The sequence below is a fragment of the Carlito syrichta genome, unplaced genomic scaffold (assembly GCF_000164805.1).
Source record: "Carlito syrichta isolate Samal-C Ts95f unplaced genomic scaffold, Tarsius_syrichta-2.0.1 Scaffold313175, whole genome shotgun sequence".
NCBI classification, from domain to species: Eukaryota; Metazoa; Chordata; class Mammalia; order Primates; family Tarsiidae; genus Carlito; species Carlito syrichta.
Genome location: NW_007257271.1, coordinates 880,179 through 895,591, shown reverse-complemented (window position 1 = coordinate 895,591; position 15,413 = coordinate 880,179). Strand labels below are relative to the sequence as shown.

Here is a 15,413-nt window from a genome sequence, read left to right as displayed (position 1 = left end):
CCAGGCGGGTCTCAAACCCGCAGGCTCAGGCAAACCACTCACCTCAGCCTCCCAAAGGCGTGGGATTACAGGCTGAGCCACCGAGCCCGGCTGCTTCTATTCTTTAGGAATTAGCTTAAACCCTCTTTTTCAGAGTTTATTAGTATAAAAGTTCATTAAGCTAAAAACGTAATATTCAGTTTACACAATTATCCAAACATAATTATTAAAAATAAGATATTCTGCCTGATTTGAATGAACATTGTACAACTGTCTGATTCAAAACTAAATGATTTTACAACATATATGCCTAAGAAACTTTTGTACACACCTTCATCATAAAATTTATCAATATCTCCAAGCTTATCCTAACCCCATTAGAAGAGCAAAAAGTGAAAAATCTTAATATCAGCCAGGCTCGGTGGCTCAGCGGCTCAGCCTGTAATCCCGCGCCTTTGGGAGGCTGAAGTGAGTAGACTGCCTGAGCCCGTGGGTTCAAGACCCGCCTGGGCAACTTAGCAAGACCTCATCTCTACAATAAATCAAAAATTAGCCGGGCGTGGTAGTGCGCGCCTGTAGTTCCAGCTACTTGGAAGGCTGAGGCGGAAGGATCGCCGGAGCCCAGCAGGTTGAGGCTGCGGTGGCCGGGAGCAGCCACTGCACTGCAACAGAGTGAGACTCCAACTCAAAAAGAAAAACAAAAAAAAAAAACCTTAATACCTGTTAAATGAATATTCTGGAAACGAATTATATAAAGGTGACTAAAACACATGGCTAGTTTCAAAGTGGCTATCTCTGCAACAGATCAACTACCTGGGAACAGTTCACACATTTTAAGTCTGGTAAAAGAATAAAGTAATAAATGAATGATGTTTTAAAGTTCACATCAGAACCCCATCCAAACCATTATCCACTGTCATCTTTTGTTAGTTTTTAACCCTTGCACCAGCTGACTCTGAAGACCTCAAGCTCTATAACGGTTGAAACCAAATCAAATCTATTTAACAAGATTTTTTATCACAGGATTCATTATACCACAACTATGCTTTTTAAATACTACTCATGCCAGGCACAGTGGCTCAAGCCTGTTAGCTTAGCACTTTGGGAGGCCAAGGCAAGAGGATTGCCTGAGCCCAGAGTTCAAGACCAGCTTGGACAACTTGACGAGACATCATCTCTATAATAAAAAAGAAAATTAGCCAGGTATGGTGGCATGCACCTGTAGTTCCAGCTACTTGGAAGGCTAAGTAGAAGAATCACCTGAGCCCAGCAGGTCAAAGCTGTGGTGGCTGTGAGTGTGCCACTGCACTCCAGCCTAGGCGACAGAGTGAGTGTCCAACTCAAAAAATAAATACTACTACTCATGAAGACTACTCATGTCTACATAAAAAAAAGTTTTGAAATTTTTGAAGTATGTTAATTCTAAAGAATGGCTAAGTATTCCTAGGTTAACTTTAAAAAAAAAAGTGTATGCTATCAGACTATGGATCCTTGCAGTTCAACAGTCTTAGCTCGAAAATTGATAACAAAGGGTCATAATTTCTGTGTGCAATCTATTCAATATCTCTTCCTTTGGGGAAACAACCCTTTCCCAATCCAAATTAATCTTGCTTTGATCCTTGGTGGATGGAGAAGTTAAACCAGCTGGGTGACTCAGACAAGGGCAAATTAGCCCATTTCCTATCATTAAAAATGGGTGGAAACCAACCCAGAAGCCTCTTGTGGACTTTCACCAGAACTAAGGAGAAAAGCACTCTTTTTTATAAAATACTGAGTTATTGTAGACCATTATAATTACACTAGAGGCTGGGCTCGGTGGCTCAGCCTGTAATCCCAGCACTTTGGGAGACCAAGGTGAGAGGAATGCCTGAGCCCGTGGGCTCGAGACCCGCCTGGGCAACTTGGGGAAACCTCGTCTCTACAATAAATCAAAAAAACTAGGGTGGCGTGGTAGCGCGCGCCTGTAGTTCCGGCCACTTGGAAGGCTGAGGCGGAAGGATCGCCGGAGCCCAGCAGGTGGAGGTTGCGGTGGCCAGGAGCATGCCACTGCACTCCAGTCTGGGCGACAGAGTGAGACTCCAACACACACACACACACACACACCCAAAAATAATAATAATAATAATAATTACACTAGAGCTACCAGTTGCCATCTCTCTCTCTCAATACACAAACAAAGCCTGACTAAGAAGGAAGCATTATGAAGGTAAGATGATTTCCAGTGATGCCTAAAGCTGGGGAAGGAATATCCCTACACTTTTTAGTTAGCTGAAAGTCTTTCCTTAGCTTAAACTAGTTTTGCCTGGGTTTCTGCTACTTGAGTCCTAATATACAGCTGCGTTTCTCCCATGAAACAAGGAGAGTATGTTACACATAGAAAAAGAGATCGTTAACAAGGTAAGTGAAAGAAATGTTTTAACTATTAAGTTCTATTAAAATGTTCTGTCACCTTAACTGTTAAGTATCACAGGAGGAATCCTCATTAAATACGGCATAAGCTCAATAAGCGTTTGCTAAAATAACACATTTACTCCATTATGTGCATACCTGTTTGTGAAACTGATTTTTTTTTTTTTTTTTTTTTTTTTTTGAGTCGGTGTCTCACTCTGTCGCCTAGGCTGGAAGGCAATGTGGCATGCTCACGGCCACCACAGCCTGGACTTGCTGAGCTCAGGTGATCCTTCCACCTCAGCCTTCCAAGTAGCTGGAACTGCAGGCATGTGCCATCACGTCCGGCTAATTTTTTGATTTATTGTAAAGATAAGGTCTCGCCAAGTTGCCCAGGCGAGTCTCGAGCCCATGGGTTCATGCACTCCTCTCACCTCGGCCTCCCAAAGTGCTGGGATTATACGCGTGAGCCCACCGAGCCCGGCCTGAAACTGAGTTTTAAGAGGCACTCCTTGAAAATTCTATGGTGTCACTAGTGTTTTACTTCACATAATTGTGGCTCCTTTCAGAATTATCTACCATTTGATTATTTTGAACCGAGGAAGATGATTCCTTTCAAGTGGACAATGTAATGAGTAATTAGACATTTGGCCCAGTATCCCAATTCTCCCACTTCCCTCAAGCAACTACTGTTATGAAACCTAAATGTGACCCGATAAACTCCCAAGATAGTGATGGAAAAACGGAAGGAGAAGGAAGTCTTCGGTCAGAGACCCAAAAAAGTGAAAACTAGTTCTGAGTAAAGGTGGCAAGAGATCAGCGCGTGACAGTCTGTTCCAGGTATGGGACCGACGGAGCCCCGACCGACCAAGGGCTGGGGCGGGCGGACAGACAGCGGACAGTCACCGCTGGATTGCAGGGCTGCTCCGGCTCACCAGGAAAGAATGCAGACCACACCTACGCGCCGGGCCAAGCAAGGGTGGGGCGGGGCTGACCGGCCTCGGCGACCGGGCTGAAAGAGGGAGGAAGGGAGGCAGGAAGAGGGTCAGCTAGGGGCGGCTGGCTGCAGACTACCTCCCCGCTCCCGGCCCCGCGCCCACCTCAGGAGCGTTTCGAGCGCGCCCTCGTGTTTGTCCAGCGGGCGACCGACCGCGGCGCGGCGCAGCTTGCTGAGCTCCTCGGCCGCGCGGCAGTACTGGGCCTGCTCCTCCCCGCCGCTCGGGTACGTCTGCTGGATAAACTTCACCAGCGGCTTGGCCAGGTCCACCTCCGAGGTCTTTTTCAGCTGCACCGAGATGAACGTCGCCATGATGAGCGCCTCGGCCGTCGTTCGGGCCAAATAGACGGCGGGACAGCTACGAGGGCCGAGGCGCGCAGGGTACCGGGCCGGCGGACGGGCGGACGGGCGGACGGACGGGCTGACGGACGAGCGCTCGGCTTGCGCTTCTGGTCCGGCCACTTCCGGGAGCTGCGGCGCAGGCGCACTGGGAGCGGGGTCCTTACGCCGTCCGCGATCACGTGAAGGTGTCGCGGGAGCGCGGTTCACCTGGGTCGGGCTCAGCCGGTGCTGGGCGGTAACATCCTGGCTTTCTCCGCCGCTGGGATTCTTCCCTTCCTCCTTACGGACGCGGTGGGTGGACTGAGCACTTCTGCGTGTGCCTAACTGTTTTCATCCCGCGAAGTACGCCTGTTAGTACCACCTGCGCGAGTCGGCCGCCACCTCCCCAAGACCTTGCAGCCACTGAGCTATTGTGACCTGTGATCGTTCATTCGGCTGCTCCCGACGGGCTGCTGTGTGCAGGTACTGAGTGCACAGTGCAGTGAGTAGGCAGAGTCCCTTACTGTCAAGTTAGGGACACAGACACTGAGGTACCCGGAAAAAAAAAGGTCATAAGGGGAAAAAACAGGGTGCTTAGGATGTTAAGGTCGCTTGAGGAACCTAATTTACTTATTTATTTATTTTCAATAGCTTTAGGGGGTACAGATGGTCTTGGGGTTACACAGATGCATTCATTCTATAGTGGCAAAGAAGTCTGGGCTTTGAGTGCACCCACCTGTGCACAAGGAAACTAATGTGGACAAGATAATTAGACTAGGGTTTCTCTGAGAAAGTGAACTTAAGATGACACCTGGTCAGTAGTGGGAAACTGCGGGGGGGGGGGGCGGGGGGGCAGTGGCAGTAGAGGGAAACTACACATTTCATCAACAAGGGTACCTGCATAATGAACATTTGTATACCTAACCCAGAATTGTACCTCACATCTTTAAAATTAAAAATTAAAAAACAAAAGCACAATAGAAACAAAAAGAAGAGTGAGTCAGAGACATGATGGGAGAAATTGTCCCACCCTTTCTGGACTTGAAGATGGAGTGCAAGGACCACTGCTAAGGATATGCAGTAGCCTCTAGAAACTGGAAAAGACCCTCATTTTACAACCAGCAAGAAAATGAGGACCTCAGTTTTATAACCATAAGTAATTAAGTACTGGAAACAATATGAATGAGCATGAAATGTATTTTCCCTCAGAGTCTCCAGAAAGGAACATAGCCTTAAGACACCTTGATTCCATTTCAGTTATATTTTTACCAGACTTCTGACTTCCAGAACTGTAAGATAATAAATTTGTGTGCCATTAAAAAATAAGTAAAATGACACCTGCAGTCTGAGAAGATGCTTGACATTGGAAGTGGGGAAGAGTGGAGAGCAGTGGAGTGGCAAGAGGATAGGCTCCAGACTGAAAGCCTTTGTGCAGAGGCCCTAGGAAACAGGCACTTACCAAGGCCAGAGGATTGCCTGAGTCCAGGAGTTCAAGACCAGCCTGGGCAACATGGCAAGACTTTGTCTCTGTGGTAAATCCAAAAAAGAAATCAGCCAGGCATGGTGGCAGTCACCTGTTGTCCTATTTACTTGGGAGGCTGAAGCGGAGGGATCACCTGAGCCCAGCAGGTCAAGACTGCCATATCCGTGACTGTGCCATTGCACTCCAACTTGGCGACAGAGACCCCAACTCAAATGTATACATGAAAAAACTTAGAAAGCAGGTAGTGATTGAAAATGAAATAATGCTGCAGGCATAAACAGGCATCGAATCTTACAGAACCTTGTAGTCCAAGCTAAAGAATTTGTGTGATCTTGCATAATAAATGCAAAGGAAGCTATAAATGACACTTAAGCAATTTACAATTTACATATTTAAAAGGGCCACCCTGTGGCTCAATCTGATATTTTGTCTCTTGATAGGATATAGTATCTATGGTATATACCAGGCAAAAATATTTAACTTGAATCTATCAAGCCTTTACATCTAACACACAATTATAAGAAATACAACAGATAGCCAGGTGCAGTGGCTTTCACCTGTAATCCCAGTACTTCGGGAAGCAGAGGCGACAGGATTGCCTGAGTCCAGGGGTTCAAGACCAGCCTGGGCAACTTGGCAAGACCTCATCTCTACAATAGCCAGGAATGGTGGCGCACGCCTGCAGTTCTAACTACTTGAAAGAATGAGGCAGAAGGATTGCCTGAGCCCAGCAGGTTGAGGTTGCGGTGGCCATGAGCATGCCACTGCACTCCAGCCTGAGCGACAGAGTGAGACTCCAACTCAAAAAATAAAATAAAAAGCTAGCTCACCAGGCACAGTGGCTCACACATGTAATGCCAACACTTTGGGAGGCTGAGGGGAAAGGATTGCTTGAGCTCAGGGGTTCGAGACCAGCCTGGGCAACTTGGTGGAATCTCATCTCTATCATAAATCAAAAAAACTAGCCAGGTGTGGTGGCACACACCTGTGGTTCTAGTCACTTGGAAGGCTGAGGCAGAAGGATCACCTGAGCCTAGCAGATAGAGGCTGTGGTGGCCGTGAGCATGTTACTGTACTCCAGCCTGGTTGACAGAGTGAGACTTCACCTCAAAAATAAAAATAAAAAATAAATACAGCAGACAAATGAATAAATTAAACGATACCATAGAAAGGAACCAAACAGATCCAGATGGTGAAACATTCTTCAGGATAACTGGTCTGTCTCTTCAATAGTATATTGTCATGTAAAAAGTAACTACTTTATAAGAAGAAACTTAAGGGACATAACAGTCTGGCTTGGATCCTGGTTTTAACAGACTACCTATTAAATGTTTTTTTTGTTTTTCTGAATCAGAGTCTCACCTTGTCGCCCAGACTGTAGTGCAGGGGCACGCTCATAACCACTACAGCCTCGACCTGCTGGGCTCAGGCAATCCTTCCACCTCAGCCTTTCAAGTAGCTGGAATTATAGGCACGCACTACCATGCCCGGCTAATTTTTTTATTTATTGTAGAGACTAGGTCTCGCCATATTGCCCAGACTGGTCTCGAGCCCCTGGGCTCAGACAGTCCTCTTGCCTCTGCCTCCCGAAGTGCTGGGATTACAGGTATGCACCCCCATGCCCAGGACCATTGGATAAATTTGAATATAGATGGACTGAGTATTAGATAAGATGGAATGTATTGCCCTGGAAAGGTGGAGATCATTAACTGAAAAAACCAAGTCTCAAAACAGTATGTATGTTACAGTATCTCATGTTGGTTTTAAAATGCACATAAGTGTATTTTTACTACCAAAAAAAAAAGGTCTAGTGGGCTTATACTCTAAGGCAGCGGTCCGCAACCTCTTTGGCATCGGGGACCAGTTTCGTGGAAGACAGTTTTTCCACCGACGTGGGTGGCGGAGATCGTCAGGCATTAGATTGTCTTAAGAAGCGCACGATGTAGAACACTGGCATGCGTAGTTCATGATAGAGTTCGCGCGCCTATGAGAATCTAATGCCCCCGCTGATCTGACAGCAAGTGGCACTCACGCACTGCTCACCTCCTGCTATGTGGCTAGTTTCCTAGCAGGCTGTGGACCGGACCAGCCGGTTGGGGACTCCTGGGCCTAAGGGGTTAGCAGTTGTAATCTTTGGAGATGGTTGTGTGTGTGTGTGTGTGTGTGTGTGTGTGTGTGTGTGTGTCTGTGTGTGTGTGTAGCCGGTTGGGGACTCCTGGCCTAAGGGGTTAGCAGTTGTAATCTTTGGAGATGGGTGTGTGTGTGTGTGTGTGTGTATTTTTTTTTTATGGTTGGAGTCTTACTCCATCACCCAGGTTGTAATCTTTGGAGATGGGGGTGTATGTGTGTGTATATTTTTTTTTTTATAGTCGGAGTCTCACTCCATCGCCCAGGCTAGAGTGCAGTGGCACACTGACAGCCACCCCAGCATCGACCTGTTGGGCACAGGCGATCCTCCTCAGCCTTCTCAGTAGCTGGAACTACAGATGCATGCCACCAAGCCCATCTAGTTTTTGTGATTTATTGTAGAGACGAGGTCTCACCAAGTTGCCCAGGCTGATCTCGAATCCACTGGCTCAGGCAATCCTCTCTCCCTGGCCTCCCAAAGTGCTGGGATTACAGGCAGAGCCACTGAGCCCAGCCCGTATATTTTTGTTTTCTTCATTTTTAACTAATTTTTTGTAATTTTTGCAGCATGTATGCTACTTTTGTTACAATAAAAGCTTTTTGCCACAATTTATACAAAATATTAGCCGGGCTCAGTGGCTCAGCCTGTAATCCCACGCCTTTGGGAGGCTGAGGTGAGTGGATTGCCTGAGCCTGCGGGTTCGAGACCTGCCTGGGCAGCAAGACCTCACCTCTACAATAAACCAAAAGTCAGCTGGGCATGGTAGCGCATGCCTGTAATTCTGGCTACTTGGAAGGCTGAGGCGGAAGGATCGCTGGAGCCCAGCAGGCGAGGCTGCGGTGGCCGGGAGCGGCCACTGCACTCCAATCTGGGCAAAAGAGTGAGACTCCAACTCAAAAAAAAAAAAAAATTTGTTTATTTTATTTAAACTATTCTATGTTAAAATAAATAAAATAGCCTTCCTCACTGGTGTATAAAGAAAGCATTAGAGGCAGTTTCTCTCGCCCATGCCAACTCTGGCATGTCTCTTCTTCCTCTCTTCTTTCTCTAATAAACTTTATTTAAAAAAAAAAAAAAAAAAAGCCGGGCTCGGTGGCTTAGCCTGTAATACCGCGCCTTTGGGAGGCTGAGGTGAGTGGATTGCCTGAGACTGCGGGTTTGAGGCCCGCCTGGGCAACTTGGCGAGACCTCATCTCTACAATAAATCAAAAAATTATTAGCCGGGCGTGGTATCACGCACCTGCAGTTCCAGCTACTTGGAAGGCTGAGACGGAAGGATCATCGGAGTCCAGCAGGTTGAGGCTGCAGTGGCCAGGAGCGGCCACTGCACTCCAGTCTGGGTGACAGAGTGAGACTCCAACTCAAAAAAAGAAGAGAAAACTTTACCAATGAACTATATAGAAAAGGAAAGAAAGAGAAGTGATTAAGGATGGATACTGGTTTGGGGGCCTGAGCATCTGAGTGGTTGGTGGACTCGTTTACTGATGTATGAAAGACCAATGGATAACACACTGATTAGGGCAGAGGATAGGCCATAATTTACATTCCAAGCACTCGAGTAGAGTCCTTAAATTGACAATTGGCCGTATGAGATTAGAGCACCATGAAGAGGTTTTGTTTGGGAGTCAGCAATGTATAAATTATTTTTAAGCGCCTTAGACTATAAGCAAACAAAGAAATTGAAACATCTGTTATCAAATTAGGTGTTTTTTAAGATGAAAGATACCAGAATACCTTGTAGGTTGGTTGACAGGACTGGTCCACTGTGGAGAGAATGAAATCTCAGAATAGAGAAGATAACCAAGGGAGCAGAATAAATGGAAAGAAGAGAGGAAAGGGTAACCAGAAGAGGGAGGATACAAGAGGAGTGATTAGCAATCAGACCATGCCAGAGCTGGCATGAGCAATACATGCTACAAGGGATACATCATTTGTTGAGGCAACTGGAGAGAAAGAGGAAATTAACATAGATGGCTTAATTTTGTGGCATTGACCAAGAAAGATTAAGGTGATCCTACCTGATGAAACTCAAAATGAAATCCAAACTCCTTACCATAGCTTGATCTTTCTCTGCAACTTCATATTTTGCCACTTGTTTTTCATTTATCACCACCAGATCACACTGATTTTATTCAGTTTCTCAAACTCACCAAGATCTTTCTTTTTTTCTAAGAACGACAACCCTGCCTGCCTATCGCCCAGCTCAGCCAACCTGACCGGTTGGAATGCTAACCACCAACGCAGCCCACAAAGGCCTGCATGACGTGACAGTGGGCTCCATATGGGCCCTCACCAAGATCTTTCTTGGCTCATATGACCTAGAATGTTTTCCCTCATTCTTCATATCTCAGTTGAAATGTCTTCTCCCGATCATACTGTCTAAAGTAGATATCCTCTTGTTAATCTCTAGCTCAGCCATTATTATCTTCATAACACTTATCTTGCAGGTATTTTTGTTTGTTGACTTAATTTTTGTCTGACTTCCCCACGAGAATGTAAGCTCCATGAGGGCAAAAATTATGTGTGTGTGTTGTGTACTGTTATATATGCGGTATTTGGCATAGCAAGCACTCAATAAATATTTTTAATAAATTTCACTACTTGTCAAAAAAAAAAATTCAATCTCCACTCTCAAAGTAACACACCTTCCTCAACAACAAGCACCCCAGTTAATTAGGCAATAGACCAGTGACCAAAAATTGATGGTATGTTAGTTAGGATAAGCCAGCCTATGCTCTGACGATAAACAATTTCAAAATCTCAGTGTCTTTTTAAAAAAAATTTTTTTTTTTTGAGTTAGAGTCTAACTCTGTCACCCAGGCTGGAATGCAGTGGCACGCTCTCGGCCACCGCAGCCTCAGCCTTCCAAGTAGCTGGAACTACAGGCACGTGCAACCACGCCCAGCTAATTTTTTGATTTATTGTAGAGATGAGACCTCACCAAGTTACCCAGCCTGGTCTCGAACCTGGTCTCAGGCAATACTCTCACCTCGGCCTCCCAAAGTGTTGGGATTGTAGGCATGAGTCACTGCGTCCAGCCCTCAGTATCCTAATAAACATGTGATCCTACTCACACAAAGTCCAATATGGAACAGAATTGGAGTTGTCCTCCAACCAATGTCTGAGCAGGTTAGATTTTGATCTTGTAGATCACCCATTTCAAGGTGAGACTCCACTTTCACAGGGGAGAAGAGAATCTATAGCAGGTGCAGCGGCTTTCCCTGCCGCCACCCTCTCACTCCTGCTTGCATTTCAGTAGCTAGAACTTCTCACAAGGCTCCACCCATCTGCAATGGGACTGGAAAGGGAGAGTTGAATACAGGGGAGCATTAACAATGCCTTCTGAGGATGTGTTTCATTGCCTCTAACTTGCTTATGATGACTTTAGTTTTTCATCTATGCAATGAAACTACGTAAAATATGTTCTTAGAGTGTATTCTAGGCCTATGGGTGTAATATTTGGGGAATACTAAACCAGTGGATTTTCCTTCCTGATAATCCCTAGTTCTGGTGGGCCCATCATTATCCCCACTGATTGAAACAATGGAAATAATTGCCTCTTTAGAAGAATAGAATCCTGTTGAAAACAGCTTTGCATTTCAAAATAAGAGTGTTTCAAGTATATTTTGAGATAATAACCTGAAAGTAAGTACTTGTGATTTTTTTTTTCTTTTTTTCTCTTTTTTGAGTTGGAGTCTAACCCCATTACCCAGGCTGGAGTACAGTGTGGCACGCTTACGGCCACCCCAGCGTCGACCCACTGGGCTCCAGTTATCCTTTTGCCTCAGCCTTCCAAGTAGCTGGAACTACAGGCGTGTGCTACCATGCCCAGCTAATTTTTTCTTTTAATTTATTGTAGAAGCGAGGTCTCGCCAAGTTGCTCAGGCTAGTCTCAAACCCGCGGACTCAGGCAATCCACTTGCCTCAGCCTCCCAAAGTGCAAGGATTACAGACTGAGCCACCGAGCCTGATCTAATACTTGATTTTGAAGAAGCCTTTGTTTAGGGGGAAAAGAGGCTTACAAAAGTTAAGTTCAGAAGACTGTAATCGTTTTTACAATGAATGAGAGTAAATAGGACAAGGATTTCAAGTGAGAGTTGTTCCCACAATGCAAGAAAGATAAAGCCCTTTTGGTGCTGAGAGAAAGAGTCTAAAAGACAAAATGAAGGGCAAAGATAAATGTGTTGCCCCCACTTCCTTACTTCACACTCAGAATAAACTCAGAAGAAAGGAGGCATGGAGTAGGAACACGCAAAGAGACTTGATGAAATAGAAGAATATCAAGGATGGGTTGGACTCAGTGGCTCATGCTTGTAATCCCAGCGCTTTGGGAAGCCGAGGTGGGAGGAATTCTTGAAGCCAAGAGTTTGAAACCAGCATTGGCCACATGGTGAGACCCTTGTTTCTACAAAAAAAATTTTAAATTAACCAGGCGTGGTGGTGTGCATCTGTAGTCCTAGCTACTCGGAAGACCGAGGCAGGAGGATGGCTTGAGCCCAGAAGCTGTAGGCTACAGTGAGGCTATGATCTGACTATTACATTCCAGTCTGGGTGACAGAGCAAGACTCTGTCTCTAAAATAAATTTTTAAAAACTCAGATGGTTCCCCACATCACCTGGGAGACACTTCCTATGTATGAATAGAAAAAGGACAATGAGGTGGAGCAAGGGCCCTTGGTTTTTTGCTACATGTTATAGAACACTAATTGTCTCCTTAATTTATTAGCATATTTAACTTTTCAAAAAATGATGCCGGGCTCGGTGGCTCAGCCTGTAATCCCGTGCCTTTGGGAGGCTGAGGTGAGTGGATTGCCTGAGCCTGCGGGTTCGAGACCCGCCTGGGCAGCAAGACCTCTTCTCTACAATAAATCAAAAAATCAGCCGGGCATGGTAGCGCATGCCTGTAATTCCGGCTACTTGGAAGGCTGAAGCAAAAGGATCGCCGGAGCCCAGCAGGTCGAGGCTGCGGTGACCGGGAGTGGCCACTGCACTCCAGCCCGGGCAACAGAATGAGACTCCAACTCAAAAAAAAAAAAATGATTAGAAGAAAAAACTACTCATTTTTCAAATATGAGTATGAATTTTATCCACATGGTACCAAAATTCTTAAAGAAAGAGAAAACTACTGAGCCTTATATTTGGAATTACTCCTTATGTAAACCCATTCTCATCCCATATACTGCTAATTACATTTCTATCAGTTGCCAGTTCTCTAATACCATTCACAGCTATTGAAGTAACGACTGTCCTTTGCCACAAGGGTCTCTCTTAGACGAGAGTTATCTTACTTTAGTAACTTCTGGAAATAAATGTAAGCATTGTTTTGAAAATAAATGTAAACGTTTTAGAGTAAAAAGTAATTCTAGAGAATTGAAAATTTGTCTTCTGAGTATCTTGACATTAAGGACACTTTTCAAGACTCCTGTATTCACTAAAATCCAGTATTTGTTTAGCATTTCAAGTGAAAGAGGAGCACCCTCCCCCTTTCACCCTGACTTTTGTTGTTAATTTGCTTTGGGAGCTATATAAGAATGTTTCTTGAAACTGTTTCCCTCAGGCATACATTAGCTCTCTGTTTCAGATTTAGTAGCAGGGAGTATTAAGTGGTTATTAGTATCTCTTCATATAAAACACATTTGAGTTTCCCTATAAGAAAAGTATACAGCCGGGCTCGGTGGCTCAGCCTGTAATCCCGCGCCTTTGGGAGGCTGAGGTGAGTGGATTGCCTGAGCCCGCGGGTTCGAGACCCGCCTGGGCAGCGAGACCTCATCTCTACAATAAAAACCAAAAAATCAGCCGGGCCTGGTAGTGCATGCCTGTAATTCCAGCTACTTGGAAGGCTGAGGCGGAAAGATCGTCGGAGCCCAAAGTGAGACTCCAACTCAAAAAAAAAAAAAAAAAAAGAAAAGTATGCATAAAAACAATGCTTTCAGGGATCATTTCTATAGTTTATTACTAGAGAAGTTTCCCCAAACGTGTAGAGCATTGTAATTAAATAAACTTTTAAAAAGAAAAAATTAAGCATATACACAAAATGTGTGGAATTTTGTTTATCTTCACTTTTTAATATTTATGACCATATGAGTTCATTAGTAAAAATAAATCCTGTAAGCTTCATGGTACAAAGTGTCAGTAACATTTGGATGGTCATACTAAGTTACTCAGCACACGTTTTTTGAGCTTCTACTGTGTGCCAAACAAAATTTAAGCCAAGAGAATTCTATATCCATTCAACCTATTAATCTACTATAAATATTTACAGAGGTCTTTATTCTACCCTCACAGAGTATAGATACTTCAGCGGAGAGTTCACAGGAAAAGGTCTGGGAAAGCAGTTAAGGGAAGTCCTAAAATGGCAACTCCATAGCCTTGAGTAAGCAGGGAGGGTGAAGGACTCCTAGGAAGATCCCACAGAGAAAAAAAGAAAGGTTGGAGGGAGTGAATAGAATAAAAACCACCAGGTTTCTCCCTGGAAAAAGTACTCCTTTCCCTTTGTAATTAGCAAGTAATTTGTGGGAATATAATTTGAGGCTATGTAAATGTTTTGATCCTCAGTAAACTTTTTTTCTTTTTTCTTTTTTTTTGAGTTGGAGTCTCACTCTGTTGCGCAGGTTGGAGTCCCATGTCACACTCACAGCCACCCCAGCGTCAACCTGCTGGACTCTGGCAATCCTTCCACCTCAGCTTTCCAAATAGCCGGAACTACAGGTGTATGCTACCACTCCCGGCTAATTTTTTATTTATTGTAGAGACGAGGTCTCGACAAGTAGCCTGGGCTGGTCTCAAACCCATGGACTCAGGCAATCCATTTGCTTCAGCCTCCCAAAGTACTGGGATTATAGGCCGAGCCACCAAGCCCGGCCTCAGTAAACTTTTTTCCACTAGTTTTAGCACCCTCAGATGATTCATGTGTGAATCTGGTTTGCTATGATGGTTGCAAAATGGTAATTTTCTTATCTGTTATTCTGCCTATATCTATTAGTTCGCATTATTCTGGAAGGATAATTCCTTTCTCCCTTGTTTATTTGTTTATTCAAGTATATATTTATACCAGAATGGACTCATGGATTTCTATTTTATTCAGATTATAATCCATTACCATCATTTTTATTTTGATGCTCTAATGGGCCAAGATTTGGCCAGTGGGAGCACCTTCAAGCTGGCTCCTATGTTCTTTTTCTTCTGGTTTTTTATTTTTAATATTTCAAACACAGCATAAGATTTTACAGTGAATATTCACACACCTGCCACCAGATTCTAACATTAGCATTTTACTATGTTTGCTTTATCCTTCATCTATCCGTCTAATCAGCCATCTATCCATCCATAAATCTGTCTTACTTTTTGGATTCATCTCACAGTACATGGCAAAATCAGAAAGGAAAAGTAGAGTAAGTAACGTCATTGGTGAACAAGTGATAGATGGGGTCAAAAGATAATGTAAATGATATCAATAAATGTCATTTAAAGCTGAAACTCAAATAGCAGAAGGAAACAAGGAAAAGGGGATCGAGTAATTAAGAAAAAGGCATTAGGGCCGGGTGCGGTGGCTCACGCCTATAATCCCAGACTTTGGGAGTCCGACATGAGAGGATTGCCTCAGCCCACGGGTTTAAGACCAACCTGGGCAACTTGGTGAAACCTCATCTCTACGATAAATCAGAAAATTAACCAGGTATGGTGGCATGTGCCTATAGTTCCAGCTACTTAAGGCTAAGGTGGGAGGATCGCCTGAGCCAAGCATGTCAAGGCTGCGGTGGCTGTGAGCACCATGCCACTGCACTCCAGCCTGGGCAACAAAGTGGATCTTCAACTCAAAAAAATAAAAAGGCATTAGTATAAAGGTAACCATTAAAACAAAAATAAGCCAGGCTCGGTGGCTCAGCCTGTAATCCCGAGCCTTGGGAAGTTGAGGTGAGTGAATTGCCTGAGCCCACGGGTTTGAGACCCACCTGGGCAACTTGGTGAGACCTCATCTCTACAATAAATCAAAAAATTAACTGGGTGTGGTAGCACGCGCCTGCAGTTCCAGCTACTTGGAAGGCTGAGGCGGAAGGATCACCAGAGCCCAATAGGTCGAGGCTGCGGTGGCTGGGAGCGGCCACTGCACTCCAGTCT

The 15,413-nt window shown here is 44.8% G+C and overlaps 1 protein-coding gene across 5 annotated transcripts in view; it reads right to left on the bottom strand.

The window, feature by feature from the left end:
• PDCD6IP (programmed cell death 6 interacting protein) overlaps positions 1–3,910 on the bottom strand; it is a 66,611-nt gene extending 62,701 nt beyond the window's left edge. For all 5 annotated transcript variants that reach the window (XM_021718627.1, XM_021718628.1, XM_008070169.2 and 2 more), the window contains exon 1: positions 3,468–3,910. In XM_021718627.1, coding sequence (XP_021574302.1) covers positions 3,468–3,676 — 209 coding nt within the window. In that variant the 5' untranslated portion in view covers positions 3,677–3,910. The remainder of the gene's footprint in view (positions 1–3,467) is intronic.
• Between the last annotated feature and the right edge of the window lie 11,503 nt (positions 3,911–15,413).